An 18,618-nucleotide genomic window follows, 5' to 3' on the forward strand; every position below is an offset into this window, starting at 1 on the left:
GATGGATTGGATCTTTCTCCGTGCTAGTCTCTGCACAATATAGCCCTTAAATGCATGTAGAGTGTCTGAAAATATTATTGTATGACTAGTCTTACTTTTAAAAGGAGGTGCTAAATTTCAGCAGTATTTGCTTAGTAGCAGAATGAGGCCAATCCATCTCGAGTTCTAATGACTTTTCATACGTGTTGTCAGTGAGTGAGTGATAGGGACGTTTATTTTTCACTGCTGTCAAGATCAAACTGGTGATGAGTGTGTGAGAGCGTATGAGAATGTGTGAGAATGCAGAGAGACGAGCTCGGCGAACAGTGGTTTAACGAGACATTAGTAACTTGAACTATTTTACCATTAAACTGCATCCGTTAAACACAGCACAGCTTTTAAATACTGGGCCTCATGCAGGAGTATTTTTATCATCTCCTTTTTGTGCATATGCTGTACTATATATATATATATTATATATAAATGAATGATTAATGTATACATATGTTTCACTACTCATCTTTAAATGGATATTTCATAATGGACAGAATGTTTTTTATGACACAGAAATCATGTCAGAACTACCCACCTCTCATTGTGTTTACTTTTGCAAAGTTAAAAACCAAAAAAAAAAAGCTGGTCGTAAAGAACAGTTTAAAGACGCAGCAAGGAAGTGTAACAGCATAGCAGCATCATTAAAATGACTTTTAATTTAAAAAAATTGCCATTGACTGCTTCAAAGTGCATTTAGATCAATACAAAGTGCATCTGTGTAACTTTTATTTAATAACCAAATACCTATTTGTATTGCTTAATTGTCACAACCCTAATATAAATACAAATGTGAGTATGTGTTTATTTGTGTGTTTTTTTGTGGTTGTTTCCGCAGCTGACCAACATGTTTGAGAAGGTTAGCAGCTCCAACCGGCAGCTGGAGGATGAGATGAGGGAACTGGCTGACAAAGAGGAGAGTGTGGCTCACTGGGAGGCCCAAATCACTGAAATCATCCAATGGTGAGACACAGATGTAAAACATAAATACCCACATGCATGTGTGCAGTCACTTTCACCCATGACATCGATACTTTCTCGATCTATGTCTCTTTTTTTATGCTATAGCCCGGCCGGAAGGATAGCTCAGCTAAAATTGCACACACATGCACATGCTCTCACACACTCCCATGTTGTGCAGTGCTGGATTGGGTTCCCTCCATACAGTTGTAACTGCAGCATTTCTCACATACCTCTGGAGATCTAAGAGCTTCTCAACCCTCCCTTCCTTTCAGATCACTTCCCATTGCAGCTGACACCTCGCCAGCTGCTCAGCCTCCCTCTGTTGGAGGAGGCTGCAGCCCCCACATACCTCACATACCACACACACACACACACATATAGCAAACATGTACATACAGCTAGGGATATACTTTCAGAAGAATTTAATGATCCATATTGCCCCCTGGTGGTGCTGCTCGGGTACTACAGCAGATTAACTAGGAAACAAGATGGTCTTAAGCAGTAGGAAATCATGCAACATGCAATACTGACATGTATTATTTCCCTTCCAATTTGAGTTCCAATTTCCATTTTGTGAAAAGGTATATTGCGGTGTTTGTGAAACATTTCATATGGGCACCCACCCTTAAAAGATGACCAAAGTCTTAATAGGAATTTGTGCATAATATAAGGTTTCTGACTATTTTTACAGCTGTTTTTATCACATTCATCTAGTATTATTTGAAGTACATCAAGCATTTCATTATGTTTGACAGATGAATCACATGTCCCTAAGCAAATGCCTGGAAAATGTTTCCATCATTTTTTGTTGACCCAAAAAATTCTCCCACACACAAACGGGTTGTCTGTGTGTCCTGACCCATTGTGCGTGACTGACTGGAATATTGCAATGATGGTGAATGTTCGATTTATTATTGTGCAGCCCTAAGACTTAGTGTAAAGTCTGTCTGTACATGAGAAAGTCTCAATATGTGTTTAAGTTAGAGTTAGCTTGAGTTTGTAGGTGTAGCTCTGTCAGTGTTTATTCACTGTTGAATAAACAGTCAAAGATTAGTGAGCTGCCTAGAGCAACTCAAGCACTGAATGTGTGTGAGGGATGTGGAGGCGATCCAGATCAGGTTGATCTAAAGGCAGTTTTTACATCATCATGTGTTTGTTTTAAATGTGTCCTCCTCAATGATGTTTGCAGAAAGGCTTTAAAGTAAAAACGTGTCTGTGTATGTGATTATACTGTACATGTGACAGAAACTCGATACAGGTATTTTAAGCAAAATGTGGACAGTCGCTGGGTATTATGTGATGATTATCCATTGTCATTGTCGTGCTTGTGTGTGTTGATGCAAATTTGTCTTTTTGTTTGTGTTTGCTGCAGGGTGAGTGATGAGAAGGATGCTCGAGGATACCTGCAGGCTTTGGCCACCAAGATGACAGAAGAGCTGGAGGGACTGAGAAACACCAGCCTGGGAGCCAGAGCCACGGTAGAATAAGACACTGTAGACACTCTGTGTGCTGCTGAGTCACAAAAACATTTGTCATTTATTATAGCTCTTTGAATTTATGTAAATTATTCTATAGTAGTGATGGATTAGTAGAGTTCCTTTCATCTGATTTTATTTTTTGGACTCCCATGTTTCATTATTTGTCATCTGCTGACATTTGCTTGCTTGTTTCAGGACATGCCATGGAAGATGCGTCGTTTTGCTAAGTTGGACATGTCGGCACGTCTGGAGCTGCAGTCAGCCTTGGATGCCGAGATCAGGGCGAAGCAGACCATCCAGGACGAACTGAATAAAGTCAAGGCCAACAACATTTCCACAGACTGGTACGAATTCTTCACAATAGTGGCTCAATAGCTGATTTTCTCCCCTTGATTTTCTTTGTCAGAACTGTTGGAGTTTCTCTGTGTTTTCAGTGATTTAACAGATGTCACAAACCCTTTTTAATACTTTTTTGTCTCTGATTCACCAGTAAACTGCAGGAGGTGGAGAGTAAAAACCAGGAACTCTTGGCTGAGATTGATCGGCTCAAAAAGGAGACGGAGGAGCTTCGGCTACGAAGAGGTATATATTGCAAATTATTCTTTTAATTGCCAAAAGGCATGACATAGCAATAATTGTAGTATAGTGTATAATAGTGACCCTTAAATTTAAAGTTTTTTTTACATTTGACTCACAGTGCACATTTGGAGTGTAGAGCAATGTTAAAACCTCTATATGTTTGGGGCTGATGTTTGACTTCACACTGTGAATGTTTCTGTGAGAGATTATCGCCGTGAAAGAGGTTTATATTACAATCAGAGCCAAATTAGGAGGTTTTTACATGAAAATGTATTGTTACTTCATATGAAACAGCCCCGCCCCCTCCTAAGAAACAATCCTGTGACTGATTTTGTATAAGTCACTCTTTGATGTTTTAATATCATGTACTTAACCACAGTTGTGTTGTTTTGTTCTGTGTCCTTAGGTGTCAAGCACCAGGATTCCCAGAATTCCTTCTTGGCTTTTCTCAATGCCCCCACCTCAGCGCTCGACCAGTTTGATGTAAGTATTTAAGAAATCCCACCATACAGAGGCTGTATTTATTTTATAGCTAAGAAACCATGAATGTGTCAAAGGTTCACTTTTGATGTCATGAATTATCACAGATCTTTATGTTTGTTTTGTTTTTGGCCCTCTTTTTTTTGCTTCACTCTTTGGTTCTTCAGGACTCTTATTCCTCATCCTCATCCTCTTTAATTGAGTTTTGGGAGGACGTAAGTTTATCTTGGTTAGATGGAGATCCATGTGTATGCATATGCCCATACAGACCTGCAACAGAGACTGTACATTGTAGAACTGTGGGCACAGAAACTAGATGAGAAACGTAGAGTAGACGTGTGTATGTACATGCTGTAGATGTGTGAGGATGTACTGTATCTGTGTGTGTATATATCACTGTTTTTCACCAGCCATGAAGTGAACTTGAGTAGTCACTGTGTTGCATACAGATGTTTCCCAAGCTGTGTTCCCTCCCCACGACTCCTTTTCTTTCCTTCAGCATCCATCTCTTCTCCTAAGTCTCTGTCCTTAGTTAAATCCCAGTTTGGATACTGTGGTAGTCTAATGCAGTGATTCCCAACCTGTTTAAATGGAGACAGATATCTACATATTTATGCTCAATATATAAACAGCCAAAACATGTTGTAATGTTTAAAAAAAAAACATGTAATTAAAAGTGTGTATAGCTGGTTAGAATGCAAACTGAGACTTTAATATAGTTGGATATAGGTAAAAGTAATGGAGAAGTTTTGAAATGATTATCTAAAAGCAGTTGGTCTATACAGTAAGCTAACATGAATGTATAATCATATGTTTAGACTTCAGTAATACATGAGCCATTAGCACAGTTAACTTAAAGTACAGGATATTTTTGTAAGTCATTACCATTAAATATCAATCTGTTAGTAAGAAGTTTCTCTGTGGATGATGGAGCAAAAGGTTGGGAACCACTGGCCGAGAGTCACTCAGACGGATATAAATCCTCATATTTTCGCGTTTCTCTCAGAGTCTCTTTGAATGTGTTTTCAGCTCTGAGTCTGACTTTCTGATAATTCACTCACCTCTGTGTCTCTGCCACTCTCTGCCTCTTCTCCTGCCACTGAAGCGCTCGCCATCCGTTGGCCCAGCTAGCAAAGGCAGACGTGTAAGCACCATCACTGCGCTCTGTGATTGCTCTCATTGAGCTTTCCTGAATGTTGTCTTGTCATTTTCAGTGATTAACTTTTGTGTGCATCTCCTGTATATGTTTATTATAGCTGCTTTTTGATTGTCAGACATTATTGAATCGTTCCATGCTTATTATGAATCTGTGGGTGCTGCAAAGGTGGCTGTGCTGGTGTCTGTGGTGATTCTGCAGTGTTGCTTTGTGATTGGCTGTGCATGGTGTATGGTGTCTTGCGGTGTCTTCAATGAGCATGGTCTTTGGGCTGTGATAATGTGGTCATTTGTTATAATACATGAGGTGAAATAGAGTTGATTTCAAAGTAAAGTAGATTACATATATATATTGACCACAGTATTTCTTTATTCTGTTTATTATGTGTGTTCATTATAGAGCTTTAAGCATGGCTGCTGTACATTGTTCTCTAGTTGGGTCTGTTTATCTAACACTCATTTCTACTGTCACTTTCGTCTCATCACCAATTTGCTACTCTCTCTTTATCATCCGTCTATCCTCCTGCCATCATCCTCTGCTTTTATACTTCTATTCTCCCTCATTTTTGTCCTCCTTCCTCCTCCCTTCTCCCCTCACTTAAACTTTCTTACTTATCCCCTCTCTCCCCTCATTTTCCATTTTCTTCATTCTCAGGTGGACTCGATGGATAACTTCACCCCCTCCAACACTCCATCCCGGGAAGATGACCCCAAGTCGCACCTCAAATCCCGCTCACGCTCACCATCCATGGCCAGTGATATGGAGCCTATAGAGGTCAGAAAACCCCAAAACACCTCAGTTTTTCAGTGGAGAACTGTCATTGGTCATAGTCTCATTCCCCTCTCAACGTGTGACCAGGAATATTTTTAATTTAAACATTAGCACAGGAGAAAGGATTTCCAGAGTAACCTCTCACAATCAAGAACGTCTGTATTTAGTTAAAGCCATTACTCAGAGCAACTCACAATACTGAGACTGTTGAATGTCAGCTCTTGTGAATCATAACTAACTCAGTTAAGGGGAAAATGCAGGGAACAACAGAACAATGATTAGGAGTCATTCTAACACAGAGATGTCATGGGCATGTGTAATGTGGGGAAAAACAAGAATTGCCTTTGGGAACATTGGAACTCCACTCTGTGTGTGATGTTAAAATCACATTTACAGTCTTTTTTTATCCTCTCCTCACTGCTGAATTGGGTGACGATACAAGTATATATAAATAAATAAACCCACCTGGGTTGCACTGTCGTCCATTTTGAATGTCAGTGTCACACAATTATGACTTCTATAACCATAGAATTCTTTTTATCCTCTGTTTCAGTTGATAGATCATCCTCCTCGTACAGTCCAGACCCCCACCATGCGCTCAGGAGGATACGGCAGTATTGGACGCTCCTCACCTAAGGTTGGACCTTCTTCTGTGGAGTCCCACTTCAGTGTTGTTCATGTTTGCCTTAGTCATCTCAAAAATCTGATTGTAACTCATTCTTTCTTTCCACAGCCCAAAGCACATCAGTTCGTGGTGAAGACATTCAGCACGCCCACTAAGTGTAACCAGTGCACTTCCCTCATGGTGGGGCTCATACGTCAGGGCTGTACCTGTGAAGGTAAAGGCTCTTTGTTAAACAAATTTGGCACTATATGATTAAAACATCCAAGCTACTTTGCTTTCATTGATTTTAACATCTGATACATAACCAGTCAAACCTGTCTTTTTTTTATTTTTTCTCATTGTCTCCTTCTCTCTCATCACCCAGTGTGTAACTTCTCCTGCCATGTAACATGTGCGGACAAGGCTCCAGCTGTTTGTCCGGTGCCCCAGGACCAGACTAAGGGCCCGCTGGGTATCGACCCTCAGAGAGGCATTGGTACTGCATACGAAGGCCATGTTAGGGTGAGTAAGACTCGTAAAGACCTGGGTTATCTTGCCCCTGGCTCAGCTGTCACCATATACTCTGCAAATACTTTTGAATCAATGAGGAATGCAGATGTTTTGCCACTTGTTAACTTGAATTTAAACATTGGAGTATAGTTTGTATTGTTGTCCATTGACACCTTCAAATCTCTAACAACACAGAATGGATTTTAATAAGATTCTGTTCCACGTGTGACACTGAACTCCGTTTATTCCAGGTGCCCAAACCGACAGGGGTGAAGAAAGGTTGGCAGAGGGCGATGGCTGTGGTGTGCGACTTCAAACTGTTCCTCTATGAACTGGGAGAAGGAAAAGCAACACAACCAAGTGTAGTAGTCAGTCAAGTCATAGACATGAGGTGAATCAAGCACTGCTGAAACAATTTATGCACAAGTGAAAAGACTGTCTTGATTTTCTTGGATGGTGGGAGATTGTGAAAATTAGTTTTCACCCTTATCTGGAATTTTTTGTACCAAAGGATTAATCGTGAAATATAGAAAACAATAAAGTATAATTGTTGCTTTCAGCTTAATTAATGAAGTAATTTAGATTTTATTCTGAAGAAGATGCCAAGATACTAATTCATTACATCTCATGTCATCCAGGGATGAAGAGTTTTCAGTGAGTTCTGTCCTGGCCTCTGATGTTATCCACGCCAGCCGCAAAGACATCCCCTGTATATTCAGAGTAAGTTAAAGTCAAGTCTTTCTATCTAATGGTGCCGATGTAGATGGCATCAAGTGGACTTGCAATTGCTGAGAGGTGATTAGAAGCAGCAAAAATGTTATAATCAACTTCCAACTTGACCGTTTACTCGCTCTCCTCAGGTGACAGCGTCGCAGCTCTCCCCCTCCAGCAGCCACAAGCCCTCCATCTTAATCTTGGCTGACAGCGACCAGGAGAGGAACAAATGGGTGGGCCTCCTCAACGAGCTCCACCGCATCCTCAAGAAGAACAAGCTCAAGGAGCGGTTTGTCTACATCCCCAAGGAGGCCTATGACAGCACGCTGCCACTCATCAAGACAACACAGTCTGCTGCTATCATAGGTGTGCGAAACTTAACACTCACACTACAGACAAAAATGTCAGAGGTGCTTTTAAAAGTAGATTCTTCTTTGTGAATTCTCAGCAAAGTGTTCAAGCGACTTTCATCAGATTTGAGAAACTATCCATGCCTCACATCGTGTTATGAAAATAGACACCAGCAGACTGGAACATTTTCTGCACACCATGTCCTTTTCTTTCTCCTCTCTGGCACTAAAATTTGTTTTCCCTTTGTCCCCTTTACCACCAGATCATGAGCGTGTCGCCCTGGGCAACGAGGAAGGTCTTTTTGTCATTCATGTCACCAAAGATGGTGAGACCCACTTCAAATATGCTTATTTGTCTCCATATAAATGTCTTAAAAAGTGTTTACATGGTCGATTGAACATTGGTTGATTTCCTGCCGCTGTTTGTCTCTTCACCACTTCCTTCCTCTTCCCTTTCCTAATTTCTGCACACTTCCTCAGAAATAATCCGGGTGGGAGACAATAAGAAGGTGCACCACGTCGACCTAATCCCCCAGGAGCAGCTTCTGGCCGTTATCTCCGGCAGGAATCGCCACGTCCGTCTTGTCCCCACACAGGCACTGGACGGACGTGAGATCGACTCGCACAAGCTGGTTGAGACAAAAGGCTGCCAGACCATCGTCTCTGGCCCTGTCCGCAACAGCTCGCTCACCTGCCTCTGTGTGGCAATGAAGAGACAGATCATATGTTATGAGGTCAGTTGTTGCAGTTGCTTTTTTCATTTTAAGATTAAAAAAAACATTCCTTCTGTTTTCTATTTTTTAACATATTATAAGATCTTCAAAAGATATTTTCCTTTCATTCTCCAGGTTAATAAAAGTAAAGGGCGTCACCGTCGGTTGCGAGAGTTTCAGGCACCAGGTGTGGTCCAATGGATGGGTCTGCTCAGCGAGCGACTTTATGTGGGCTATCAGTCCGGCTTCACCCGATACAGGTGCTCTTCAACTCTTCCATCAGTTAATCAAAAAACGGAGCATCTTTTCCTCCACTGCTTTCAACATTTTAAAATTAGAATTCTTAGAATATAGTCCAGCTGAAATGAACACACTGACAGTGTTTTGGATGTTAATTTGCTTGATCTAACCTTGCGTTTCCTCCACAGTGTCCATGGTGACATGTCTCCTGTCAGTCTGCTCCATCCTGAGGACCACACGCTGGCCTTTATCCCCCAGCATAGCCTCGATGCTCTCTGTGCTGTGGAGATTTCCAGCAAAGAGCTGCTGCTGTGCTTCAGCGCCATTGGGGTCTATGTGGACTCTCAGGGCCGTAGGTCGCGTCAGCAGGAGCTGATGTGGCCAGCTGCACCTAACGCTGCCTGTGAGTGGAAGAACTCTGGTGTAATATGATGAGTTTAAGTGATGTTTAGTGTTAAAAATAATACCAATAAATACCAGTAAGAAGACCTGAACATCAGAAAAAAGAATCACAAAACTAGATTGTGGATTACTTACTCTATAAAATAATTATATATGATATTTCCTTTTGTCTAGGCTACAACGCCCCCTACCTGTCAGTTTACAGTGAGAATGCTGTTGATGTGTTTGACGTCAACACCATGGAGTGGATTCAGACCATGCCTCTCAAGAAGGTCAGTTGTCTCTGGCTCCACCTGCTGGCTGAAAATATTATTTATTTGTACTCCTTGTCAATTCAGTAACCTCTCATATCTTTACTGTGCTGCCACAGCAAAATATTAAGTTGATGCATATTTGTAGGTTTTATTTTAGATCAATATGAGACATTGATCATAAAATGCAACCCTAAATAATTTCCCCATTTCAAAATGCACACTTAAATAATTTCCCTTTTTCAGGTGCGGCCTCTGAACGTTGACGGCTCTCTGAACCTCCTGGGACTGGAGACGGTCAGGCTTATCTACTTCAGAAACAAGATGGCTGGTAAGAATTAAAAAGTGCATTGTGTCAGGGGCTGTTTCCATGTGCATTACACATTTCCCTCACAGCAGCTTTGGGGCTTGTTGTCTGGGGGGGGGATAAGGGGAAAAAAAGAATGTGCCATATCCGAGTACATCGTAGTGCATCCATTATTTGAAGTTACAGAATCGACAAAGAACAGTTTTGACCTACTTTTTAGAAAAATTTGCTTGAATATCAAAAACTACATCTAGTCACTGATGACACAACAAAGGTTTATTTTATTCTTGGCTGTAAAGTTAAATATGTGGTTCTTTTACATTATGATCATATATGAGTGAGAAGAAGTCAATAATACAACATTATTACAAATGCAAACTCTTGTAAAACGCCTAACCCTGGATTTCCACTGCACGCGGAACGGCCGCGGAATGGCCACGGCGCGGTCGCCGTTGCAAATCGCTTCCATTCTAATCAATGAGAGCATTTCCACCAGACACGCTGTTTACTTTATACACACAGTCTATCGCTGGATCTCGCGAACTCGCATCCTTTCGAGATTATCGCGCGATCTTCCGTGAATACAGCTGGCTCCCAAGGCTCCGCGCCGCTGCCGTAACGCGCCCGGTGGGGATTGACGCTGGGGAGAGGACGAAGCAGAACTGCGCCGCTGCCGTTCCGCGGCAGTTCCGTGTCCAGTGGAAATCCAGGGTTAGAAGAAGCACATACTGAGCAGCTGCTGTTGCAGGCAGCTGTTTTTGTGGAACTCTTGATTTGTGGCCTATTAAACCGTTTTCCCTGAGTGAGCCATCTTCTTTTATACACAGTACGCTGTGTTTAACAGTGCAGCAGAGACCCAAGTCAGAGAGGAAAGTCTGACTTGCTCCTCTTTCGACAGCAAAGTAAATCTGAAGAGCTTTGTAGTCACTCATGTAAACATGTGGGCCTTTGTTTTGATCTTCCAGAGGGTGATGAGCTGGTCGTCCCGGAGACATCAGACAACAGCAGGAAGCAGATGGTGCGCAGCATGAACAACAAGAGACGCTTCTCCTTCAGGGTGCCTGAGGAAGAGCGACTCCAGCAGAGGAGGTATGTTTACCTGCAGCACTTGGCAGCACACATCAGTCTACTTTAAACTGAGCTTTAGCTTTATTAGTCTTCCCTCAGCCCTGATTCCTTGTGTCCTGTGAGTTTTTATGCATACTTTTTTGGTGTTTGTGATTCCAGAGAGATGCTGCGAGACCCAGAGATGAGGAACAAGCTGATCTCCAACCCCACTAACTTCAACCATGTAGCCCACATGGGACCAGGAGATGGGATCCAGATCCTTAAAGACCTGCCCATGGTATATACACACACATATTCATGCATGCACGCACTGTTGACACCGGGGCATAAAAAGTCAGATAAATTGGAAGTAAGAACAAAGATAAGATAAGATAGAATGTGAAGCATGCATAAGTAGTGTTTTTTTGTTTGGACCTAAAAGAATAAGCTGAATCACATAGTGAACATTTTCAGTCACATGATCTACTCAGGTTCACTGATCTTTTCCCCACCTGACCCACGTTGTGTTTATGGACAGCATGTTTACTGCTTAGATCTTACTGGTTGATCACATACACTTGTTTTCAGTTGTTTGTCACAGTGCACCCTCCTCACTCCTGTTCCCTGCACTACACTCTGTTGTGTTTCTTCTGTGTTTGTTAAAAGCAGAACGTCCGTGTTCAGGAGAACCGTGCAGGCTTCAGCGGTTCAGTCAGTATCCCCTCCATCACCAAGAACCGGGGTGAGCCCGGCCGCTCTATGAGCGCCAGCAGTGGACTGGGCATCCGTGAGTAAAAGGAGTTCATAAATCATATCACAACGATTGATGCTTCAGTAACTGCATTCTCCTTTAACCAATTTTATTCTAAGATGATGTTCAACTCACCTTCTTCTCTTCTTCCTCCTCCTCCTCCTTACCTCCTTCAGGCTCGTCTTCACAGAACGGCAGCGCCTTGCGCAGAGAGCTGTCAGGCGGAAGCTACAGCTCTAAACGTCAGACCATGACGTCTCCCTCTGAAAGCTCTTTGTCCTCTGGTGGAGGAATGGACTGTGGTGACGCGCCACTCTCACAGTTTGACAGAGAGGTCAGTTACTGCATTAAATAGTAATTAAAAAAACAAAACACATACAAAAAACATACAGCTTTATGTGAGGTTGACTGTAACAATGAAAGGATTTAATGCAAAAAATGCAAGAGGTCAATTCTAAACATTTAATCAATCTGAATGTGGAGTTAACGTCAACCCAGCATCAGCTTTGTATGAACACGCGTGGTTGTTTCCATGTCATGTGATTGTAGACATTAGAGAAGACGTCATTAAATTCTTAAAATACATCCCATTGTTTTCCACTGGAAAAAAACAATCCTTGTATCCCATCAGTCACAAACATCCCAGCCTCTCTGTGCAGGCCTCTCACCTCATCCCACTCCTATTGGCAGATTGGTTAGCTCTCTGTGATGTCAGCACATCTGACAGCGTCCTCTGGCCGTCTCCTCTCTTCCCAGTGTAGAAACTGTGGTTGCCTCCCTGTAAAAGCTGCTTTAGGTTTAGGTAGGGCTAGTTTAATGACACAAACGCTGAATAATATTTGTCCAATCCATTTAATAGTTAATAAACAACATGTAACTCAAACCAAACACTGACTTTAAAAGTAGCAGCATTTATCATGAGATTTCACCCCTCAAACACACACAGACTGCATCCGACATTAGCTTTGTTTTTCAAGCGCAACCCACATCCGCTCACCTCACCTTCAAACTGCCCGCCATCCTCCCTGTGGCTCCTCATCCCCACGGTCCACGCTCCTGGATCCTGTCAACTCCATTTGCGCATCATTGTGCCCCATTTTGCCCCATCCCTCGTCTCCCTCCTCCCTCACCCCAGCTGTGCCCCGCCCTCCCTCCCTTCCTGCCTGCCCCCTCCCACCCCAGCATGTTGTCTGTGGGCTGGGCGCTGAGTCTGAACTCTCCTCTGCAGTGGCAGGCAGTCTCACCGTCGGAGAAGACCCCCGATCTGAAAAGGGCTTTAAGGACCCTGCTTAGTAAGATGAAGGTAATGTCAACGGCTGCAACGACTTTGCACCAAACACACACTCCCGAGAGCACCGTGTCATTGAGTATGTACACACACGCGCAAACACACTCACTCTATGTTACTGGGCAAACACGCATCAGTAGCATGAGCTGCATTTAAAACATGAACACACAAAGGCTGTTGTCCCACAGTCCCCTGCTGCACCATTTTAGCCGCATCATGTCCGCAGCATCTGACTGCTCATGATCACCGGACCATCAGCTTGACCATTATTTCGCTGCTCGGTCAGCCAATCATAGAGCATGTTTGCTTCGGCACAGGTGGCACTTTCCATGATGCTAAACAAGTGATGTCCAGGTCAGAGCACAACGAGGCCAGAGGGACTCAGGCATCCACCATGACAAAGTAGAGCTGAAGTGTGGAAGACATGGTTCACACTCTCTCATCACATGACTGATGACTTAATGTGGGAGAAAAGGCTTTTAAACACAACCTCACACAGACAGACTTACTGTAGCAGACATCTGCAGTCACCTCCACACTACACTGTTGTCCTTGTAAAACACAGCTCTGCTCCAGATTCACTTGCTTCAAGCCCCTAAAAAAAGTTAGAAAAATGCTGCTGACTCTGATAAAGTTATATAAACTTTGTGCTAAAACTGGTGCTGAGTTTTTGTCACAAATGAAAACTTGTTCAGACTGGAGAAGCTAAGCCAATGCTTCAAGCTCCTGAGATGTTGCAAATTTCAGCACTCGATCCATTTATTTTCCAATAACATCCACACATGTAACTTCCCACAGGGTACGATAATGAAGTATCTGGCCGATTGTCAGTGAGTTGTCAGCTGTTTGTGTGACGGCCAACTCTTTTAAACTTCACTTGTTTAGACAGAGAAAAGTTCCTACACTTATACAAATGACTGCTAATTAAAACATGATCGGCCATTTCCTGCTCCTACAGAAGCTGTGTATGTTGGCTGTTTTTGTAAAGGTTTTTTTAATACTTTTTTAATCACACTGACCACACCACCCTCTCTCAGCAAGTTGACAATAGGTATAATAGCTGTTATCCTTTGAAAAATGTTCATAAGCACAGACAGCGCTGCTGGTACAGTATGAAGTCATCATTCACAGCTGGACAGGAGAGTTTCAGCACATGAATGATGATAGATTTCTTCCATAGAACAGAAACAGTGGCTGTCTGAGGACTGTGGAGAAAAAACACCTAGCTGCATTTACTTCACATGCACAGTTTTTGAGAAGAATGGCAGACGAGTTGTCAGGGCTTGTCAATTTCATGAAGCTGAAACTCTGTAGCCACACCTCCTGGTCCTCTCAGCACATATTTGTTTGTGGATAACAGAGGAGCAGAAGAGAAAAGGAGGAGAAAAGGACTTGGCTCTGTAGATTTTGATGAATGTTTCCATTATTGTTTTACACTCAACACAAATATAAACGCACAAAGAAAAACTTGTAGTTAATGTTATGTGACAAAACAGAGTAACTATCCAAAAATAACAGTACAACTTTATCAATAAATTGGTTTTAATTTGTGAGCATAATTATCAATTTCAAAACAAAAGCGGTACACCGGCGATGCATGGACATCACCAGGTTGTTGATCGTGGCCTGGAATGATCGTGGAATGATGCACATTCAGTTCTGTTGCCACAACTACAAACGCTCAACCCAGCACTCAGCATGCCAATGGCACGCTCCCTCATGATTTGTGACATCTGTGGCATATTGACAAGTGACAAAAGTCCACATTTTGGTGTGCCCTTTTATTGACCAGACCATAAGGAATGTCTGTTTACTGGTCACACACATTGACCACCACTCTGCCACTCTGCTCCATGACTCTCGTGAGTTGAAATACTCAATCTGAGATTGTAGTCAATAGGAGAGGCCAAGTGACACTGGACTACTGGGTTTGAGCAAAACAAATCATTCCATAAACAAATGCATCAAGAATCTGAGCAAATTCTAGACATTGTATTTTTGTTCACCATTTCAAGTTTGTGTGTTTATATTTTTGTTGAGTATACAACATTTTGGTGGAAACCAGACAAGGTCATCTCAGGTTTACAGTGACTGAAGGATGAACATGAGGACTCTTGGAAGTGCAGTGAAGTTGGGTGTGGGAGGGACTACTGCTGAAGGATTTGCACTTTTCTTAGCTTCACAGTTCACAGAGCTAAATGAGCCTCAGTGAGAACCTGAATGTCTCTAAATCAGTGCAGCATAGATATTTTTCTGATCAAAACATGTTTACTCCAGCTCCAGTTTTCTCACATATTTGAATGTGTGTTGTGTGTATAAGTGTGTGAGCCCTGTCGTCACTGACTCGAGTAAAAACAATCTGCAAAGATCACATGACACACAGAAATGTGGTCTTATACAGCAGTGTTTGCCTCACTTTTTATAAGGAGACTCACAGACAGCCACATATGTAACACCTAATATCATATATTTGAATTGTTATTGTTAATAATTTTCAAAGAGAGGTTTAGTCAATGAATTACAAAGTAATTTTATGTTTTTGAAAACATTGGGCACCAAAAGAAATCTGTCAATCTGTGGGTCCTGACCCAGTCTTTGGGCATCACTGTTGTAGTATAGTATATAGTATATGTACTATATATGTATATAGTACAGTATGAAGGTTTAACACACACACTTTCACTTGTCCTCATCTGCATGTTTGTTTTCCCTGAGCCGATCATTTCTGGTCAATTGAGCTGCTCATGTGCTGATGGTGTGGAGCGTAGTGGAAGCTGAAGGTGGAGGTGGAGCAGCACACTCTCACTTGTGTCACATCTGCCTGCCAACACAAACACATGTGCACATTCATTAGAAGGGAGGAGGGCGGAGGTGAAGGCAGGCATGCAGCTGTCAGAGATCACACCTTCACTGCTGCGTGTGTGTGTGTGTGTGCTCACAAACCGGCAGAGTCACGTTGTTGATGATTCATTTTAGACCTGTGTTAAACCTGAGACGGAGACATGAGCCTGATTTCAACTCGATGACTCCATACGTTTGACAAATGTTGCTCAGCAAAACTTCAAGAATCATGCGACTATTGTCGATGTATGCTCCAGTGAAATGTTTAAACACAGAATCGTTCTGTGTCATCCTGTTTTCAAAGACTGTAGGGTGAAAATGGACGTAGTCTTTTGGTTTCAAAACAAACCACCATGAAACCAACCTTCTATTGGACGATACCTGCTGTCAATCCATGTCCAGTCATCTGTACTGGGCTTTATTGATCTCTTTTTCTTTAAATGAGAACATTTACTAAACTGATTTTAAATCAGTGATTGAGAAGATTATCTCCTCAGGTAAATGTTTGCTCATGTCATAAATCAAGTCAGAATAGACTCATTTTCAAATGGACCAGTGGAGTCGCCCCCTGGTGGATAAGGGTCCACATCAGTCTAGTGCTCCACTCCTGTGGACTAAATGTCAAATTCTGTTCCAGTAGTGGCATTTTCTCACCAGGAAATCTGTCCTTTGAGCACTGACTTTAAGTTTCCATGGTAACCACCTTTTTTTTGTCATCTTTTTTACTAAAACAAGAACATCGGCACTGGAAAGTGTTAATACTATAGGAAAGATGTTAACATGTAGAGTCTGTGTGGACCAACGTGGAAATGGTCGTCACACAGAAAGTATGGCCTGGTTCTTTTAATGCGACTTCCGTCCAGAAGACTACGTCCATTTTTATGTCCAGTCGTTGGACACTTTCCTCTCAAATGAGTCACTGGACACGTTTAAAGTGTTGTGAGTGTAAATCAGGCTTCAGTCTGAATCACAGAGAAGTGATGCAGTGTTTCCCAAACTGAACATGTGCACGTTATTAAAACATTCATCTTAATTAAAGTGATTGGAGCATTTTGATTATTTGCTTTGGGATCCAAAAAGAATCTCACCCAGTCTTTGGGAATCACTGATGTCTTGTGTCTCTGTTGCCGTGTTATTGATCTAACGTGTGTCTTGTTTGTTTTTCTTTCCAAAAACGTCACCTTCTTCCTTCATCTCCCTCTCCTCTCCTCTCTGTGTTTCTGTCTTTGGTCTCCCCTCTCTGCAGGACTCGGACTCCCCCCGTCACTCCACGGCCTCCAACAGCTCCACCTTCAGCAGCCCCCCCAGCCCGGCCTCCCCACACAAGACCAAGTCCCTGTCCCTGGAGAGCACAGACCGCATGGCCTGGGACACATGAGCCTCCTCCAGCCTCCACAGACCGACCGACTAATGACAGACTGACCGACAGCACAGGACTCCAAACCTTCCTCTTCTTCTCCTCCCTTCTTCCTCCACCTCTCACTTCCTCTCTGCCCCCCCCCCCCTCCCCCCTCACTGCCCAGTGAACTGCACCTCCTGCTCCCTCCTCGTCAGCGTTTGTCCCTCTTCACCGCTTCAGTTTGTCTCTCGCCGCAGCTCCAGCGAGAATCTGAGGGAGAATTTGATCCTGTTTCAACGCTAGTGCTGATGTCTGAACGTCTGAGTGTGTGTGTGTGTGTGTGAGAGAGAAGCCATCTTGTGCTTGCCAGCGTGTGTGTGTGTGTGTGTGTGTGTGTTTGTGTTTGTGTGTGTGTGTGAGGACGGATGTGATAGGAATGAAAAACTCTGCCCCCGATCACAAACAAACAAAGAGAGGAGGATTATTGTTCAAAGAAAATGATTTGTACTTGTACATAACACTACGACCCTCTGGGTTTTAGGGGACGATGTTTTAATTTATTTATCGATCTCAGACGAGGAAAAGGGACGTTTGCTTCTTTATGGCCTGAAGCAGACGAGTGGAGTTTAAACTCCTCCTCCTCACTTCCCTCTGTTGCTTTCTCTTTGGGTGCTGCAAAAATAGAAAAAAAAAACAAAAAAAAGAAGAGAAAGTGAGGAAAAAAACACTATTTTTCTTTTTTAAATTTTTGCTCATGAATACTAAGTGCAGTGACTTTATAATATTTTTTTTATTTTCGACCGCCGGTAAAAAAGAAAAAAGAAAAGCTCCACGCTGCGCTCATAACAAACCGTCGTCACGTCGCGGCTCCGCCTACTGTGCTACTCTTCTTCTTCCTCATTGGTCCAGTGCGAGTGACATCATCAGCGGCGTCCTCCACTGTGTAGCGTAGATGTTCCACTTTGCTGTAAAACCAAACTGACCAACACTCACCATAGACTCTCCCATCACAATAATGTACATAAGTAGAGAGTAATATATGATAATGTAGAGAACTACACGGGAAAGTAAAATCATCCTCTTTTGACTTTTATTTTTGTTTTGTTTTTAGGGATTTGAGCTCGTTTTCACACACAAAAGCCATTTTAAACGATTTTTCTTTTTTTAACGTTTGATTTTAGATTGATTTTTTTTATTGTATGACACGTTTTGTGTTTATTCTTATTTTTCTCCACTTGGTTTGAATTTGAGTGAAGAACAGCGACGTATGGTCTTGTAGCGTGAACACAAACATGTATCCACACACACACACACACACTCTGAGGTGGTGTTATTATGCAGCAGCTGACCGTCAGAGGTGAAGCAGCTCACATCACTGACCTGTGTTTCTGCTTTTTTGTCACTGTGTGGAGAGCGTGAGTCCTTCTGCTCCTGTGAAACGCCAAAAAACAAGAAAGAAAGGGAGGGACTTTGAGACGCCATTTTCTTTCTCGCAGCCTTTACTCGTCCTGGAGATTGTTTAAAGAGCTCCTCATTTAAAGGTCCAGTGTGTAAGATTTCAGGCTGAACAATGGATCACAAAATAATTGCAATACAGCCAAGTGCAATATTCAGATTGAAAGACACTGCTGTTTGTATTATTGTGACAAAATGGCACAAATTCACTGGCTCCAGAATCATTTAAGTGGCAGAAATGATCGGTCATATTAAATTTGATTCATATCCCACTCATTATCAGTCAAAATAATCACAACATATATATTTTTTTTACATATTGTGCACGAGTGATATCTAATGGTGAGAC

General features: G+C 42.4%; 1 protein-coding gene across 2 annotated transcripts in view; it reads left to right on the plus strand.

Moving 5' to 3' along the window:
* Nucleotides 1-17,158, plus strand: part of cdc42bpab (CDC42 binding protein kinase alpha (DMPK-like) b) — a gene marked incomplete at its 5' end in the record, with an annotated part of 73,037 nt that extends 55,879 nt beyond the window's left edge. The window contains 25 exons of one of the 2 annotated variants that reach the window (XM_083898821.1): nucleotides 869-993; nucleotides 2,366-2,471; nucleotides 2,667-2,815; nucleotides 2,962-3,053; nucleotides 3,457-3,533; nucleotides 3,698-3,745; nucleotides 4,636-4,674; nucleotides 5,341-5,460; nucleotides 6,011-6,094; nucleotides 6,191-6,296; nucleotides 6,447-6,583; nucleotides 6,823-6,962; nucleotides 7,210-7,291; nucleotides 7,432-7,651; nucleotides 7,899-7,961; nucleotides 8,116-8,369; nucleotides 8,484-8,608; nucleotides 8,777-8,991; nucleotides 9,165-9,262; nucleotides 9,488-9,572; nucleotides 10,514-10,637; nucleotides 10,776-10,893; nucleotides 11,265-11,382; nucleotides 11,523-11,680; nucleotides 16,722-17,158. In XM_083898821.1, coding sequence (XP_083754947.1) covers nucleotides 869-993; nucleotides 2,366-2,471; nucleotides 2,667-2,815; nucleotides 2,962-3,053; nucleotides 3,457-3,533; nucleotides 3,698-3,745; nucleotides 4,636-4,674; nucleotides 5,341-5,460; nucleotides 6,011-6,094; nucleotides 6,191-6,296; nucleotides 6,447-6,583; nucleotides 6,823-6,962; nucleotides 7,210-7,291; nucleotides 7,432-7,651; nucleotides 7,899-7,961; nucleotides 8,116-8,369; nucleotides 8,484-8,608; nucleotides 8,777-8,991; nucleotides 9,165-9,262; nucleotides 9,488-9,572; nucleotides 10,514-10,637; nucleotides 10,776-10,893; nucleotides 11,265-11,382; nucleotides 11,523-11,680; nucleotides 16,722-16,853 — 3,015 coding nt within the window. In that variant the 3' untranslated portion in view covers nucleotides 16,854-17,158. The remainder of the gene's footprint in view (nucleotides 1-868; nucleotides 994-2,365; nucleotides 2,472-2,666; nucleotides 2,816-2,961; nucleotides 3,054-3,456; nucleotides 3,534-3,697; nucleotides 3,746-4,635; nucleotides 4,675-5,340; nucleotides 5,461-6,010; nucleotides 6,095-6,190; nucleotides 6,297-6,446; nucleotides 6,584-6,822; nucleotides 6,963-7,209; nucleotides 7,292-7,431; nucleotides 7,652-7,898; nucleotides 7,962-8,115; nucleotides 8,370-8,483; nucleotides 8,609-8,776; nucleotides 8,992-9,164; nucleotides 9,263-9,487; nucleotides 9,573-10,513; nucleotides 10,638-10,775; nucleotides 10,894-11,264; nucleotides 11,383-11,522; nucleotides 11,681-16,721) is intronic. The other variant, XM_083898822.1, reaches the window with a different exon arrangement.
* Between the last annotated feature and the right edge of the window lie 1,460 nt (nucleotides 17,159-18,618).

Source organism: Microchirus variegatus, assembly GCF_963457635.1.
Source record: "Microchirus variegatus genome assembly, chromosome: 12".
NCBI classification, from domain to species: Eukaryota; Metazoa; Chordata; class Actinopteri; order Pleuronectiformes; family Soleidae; genus Microchirus; species Microchirus variegatus.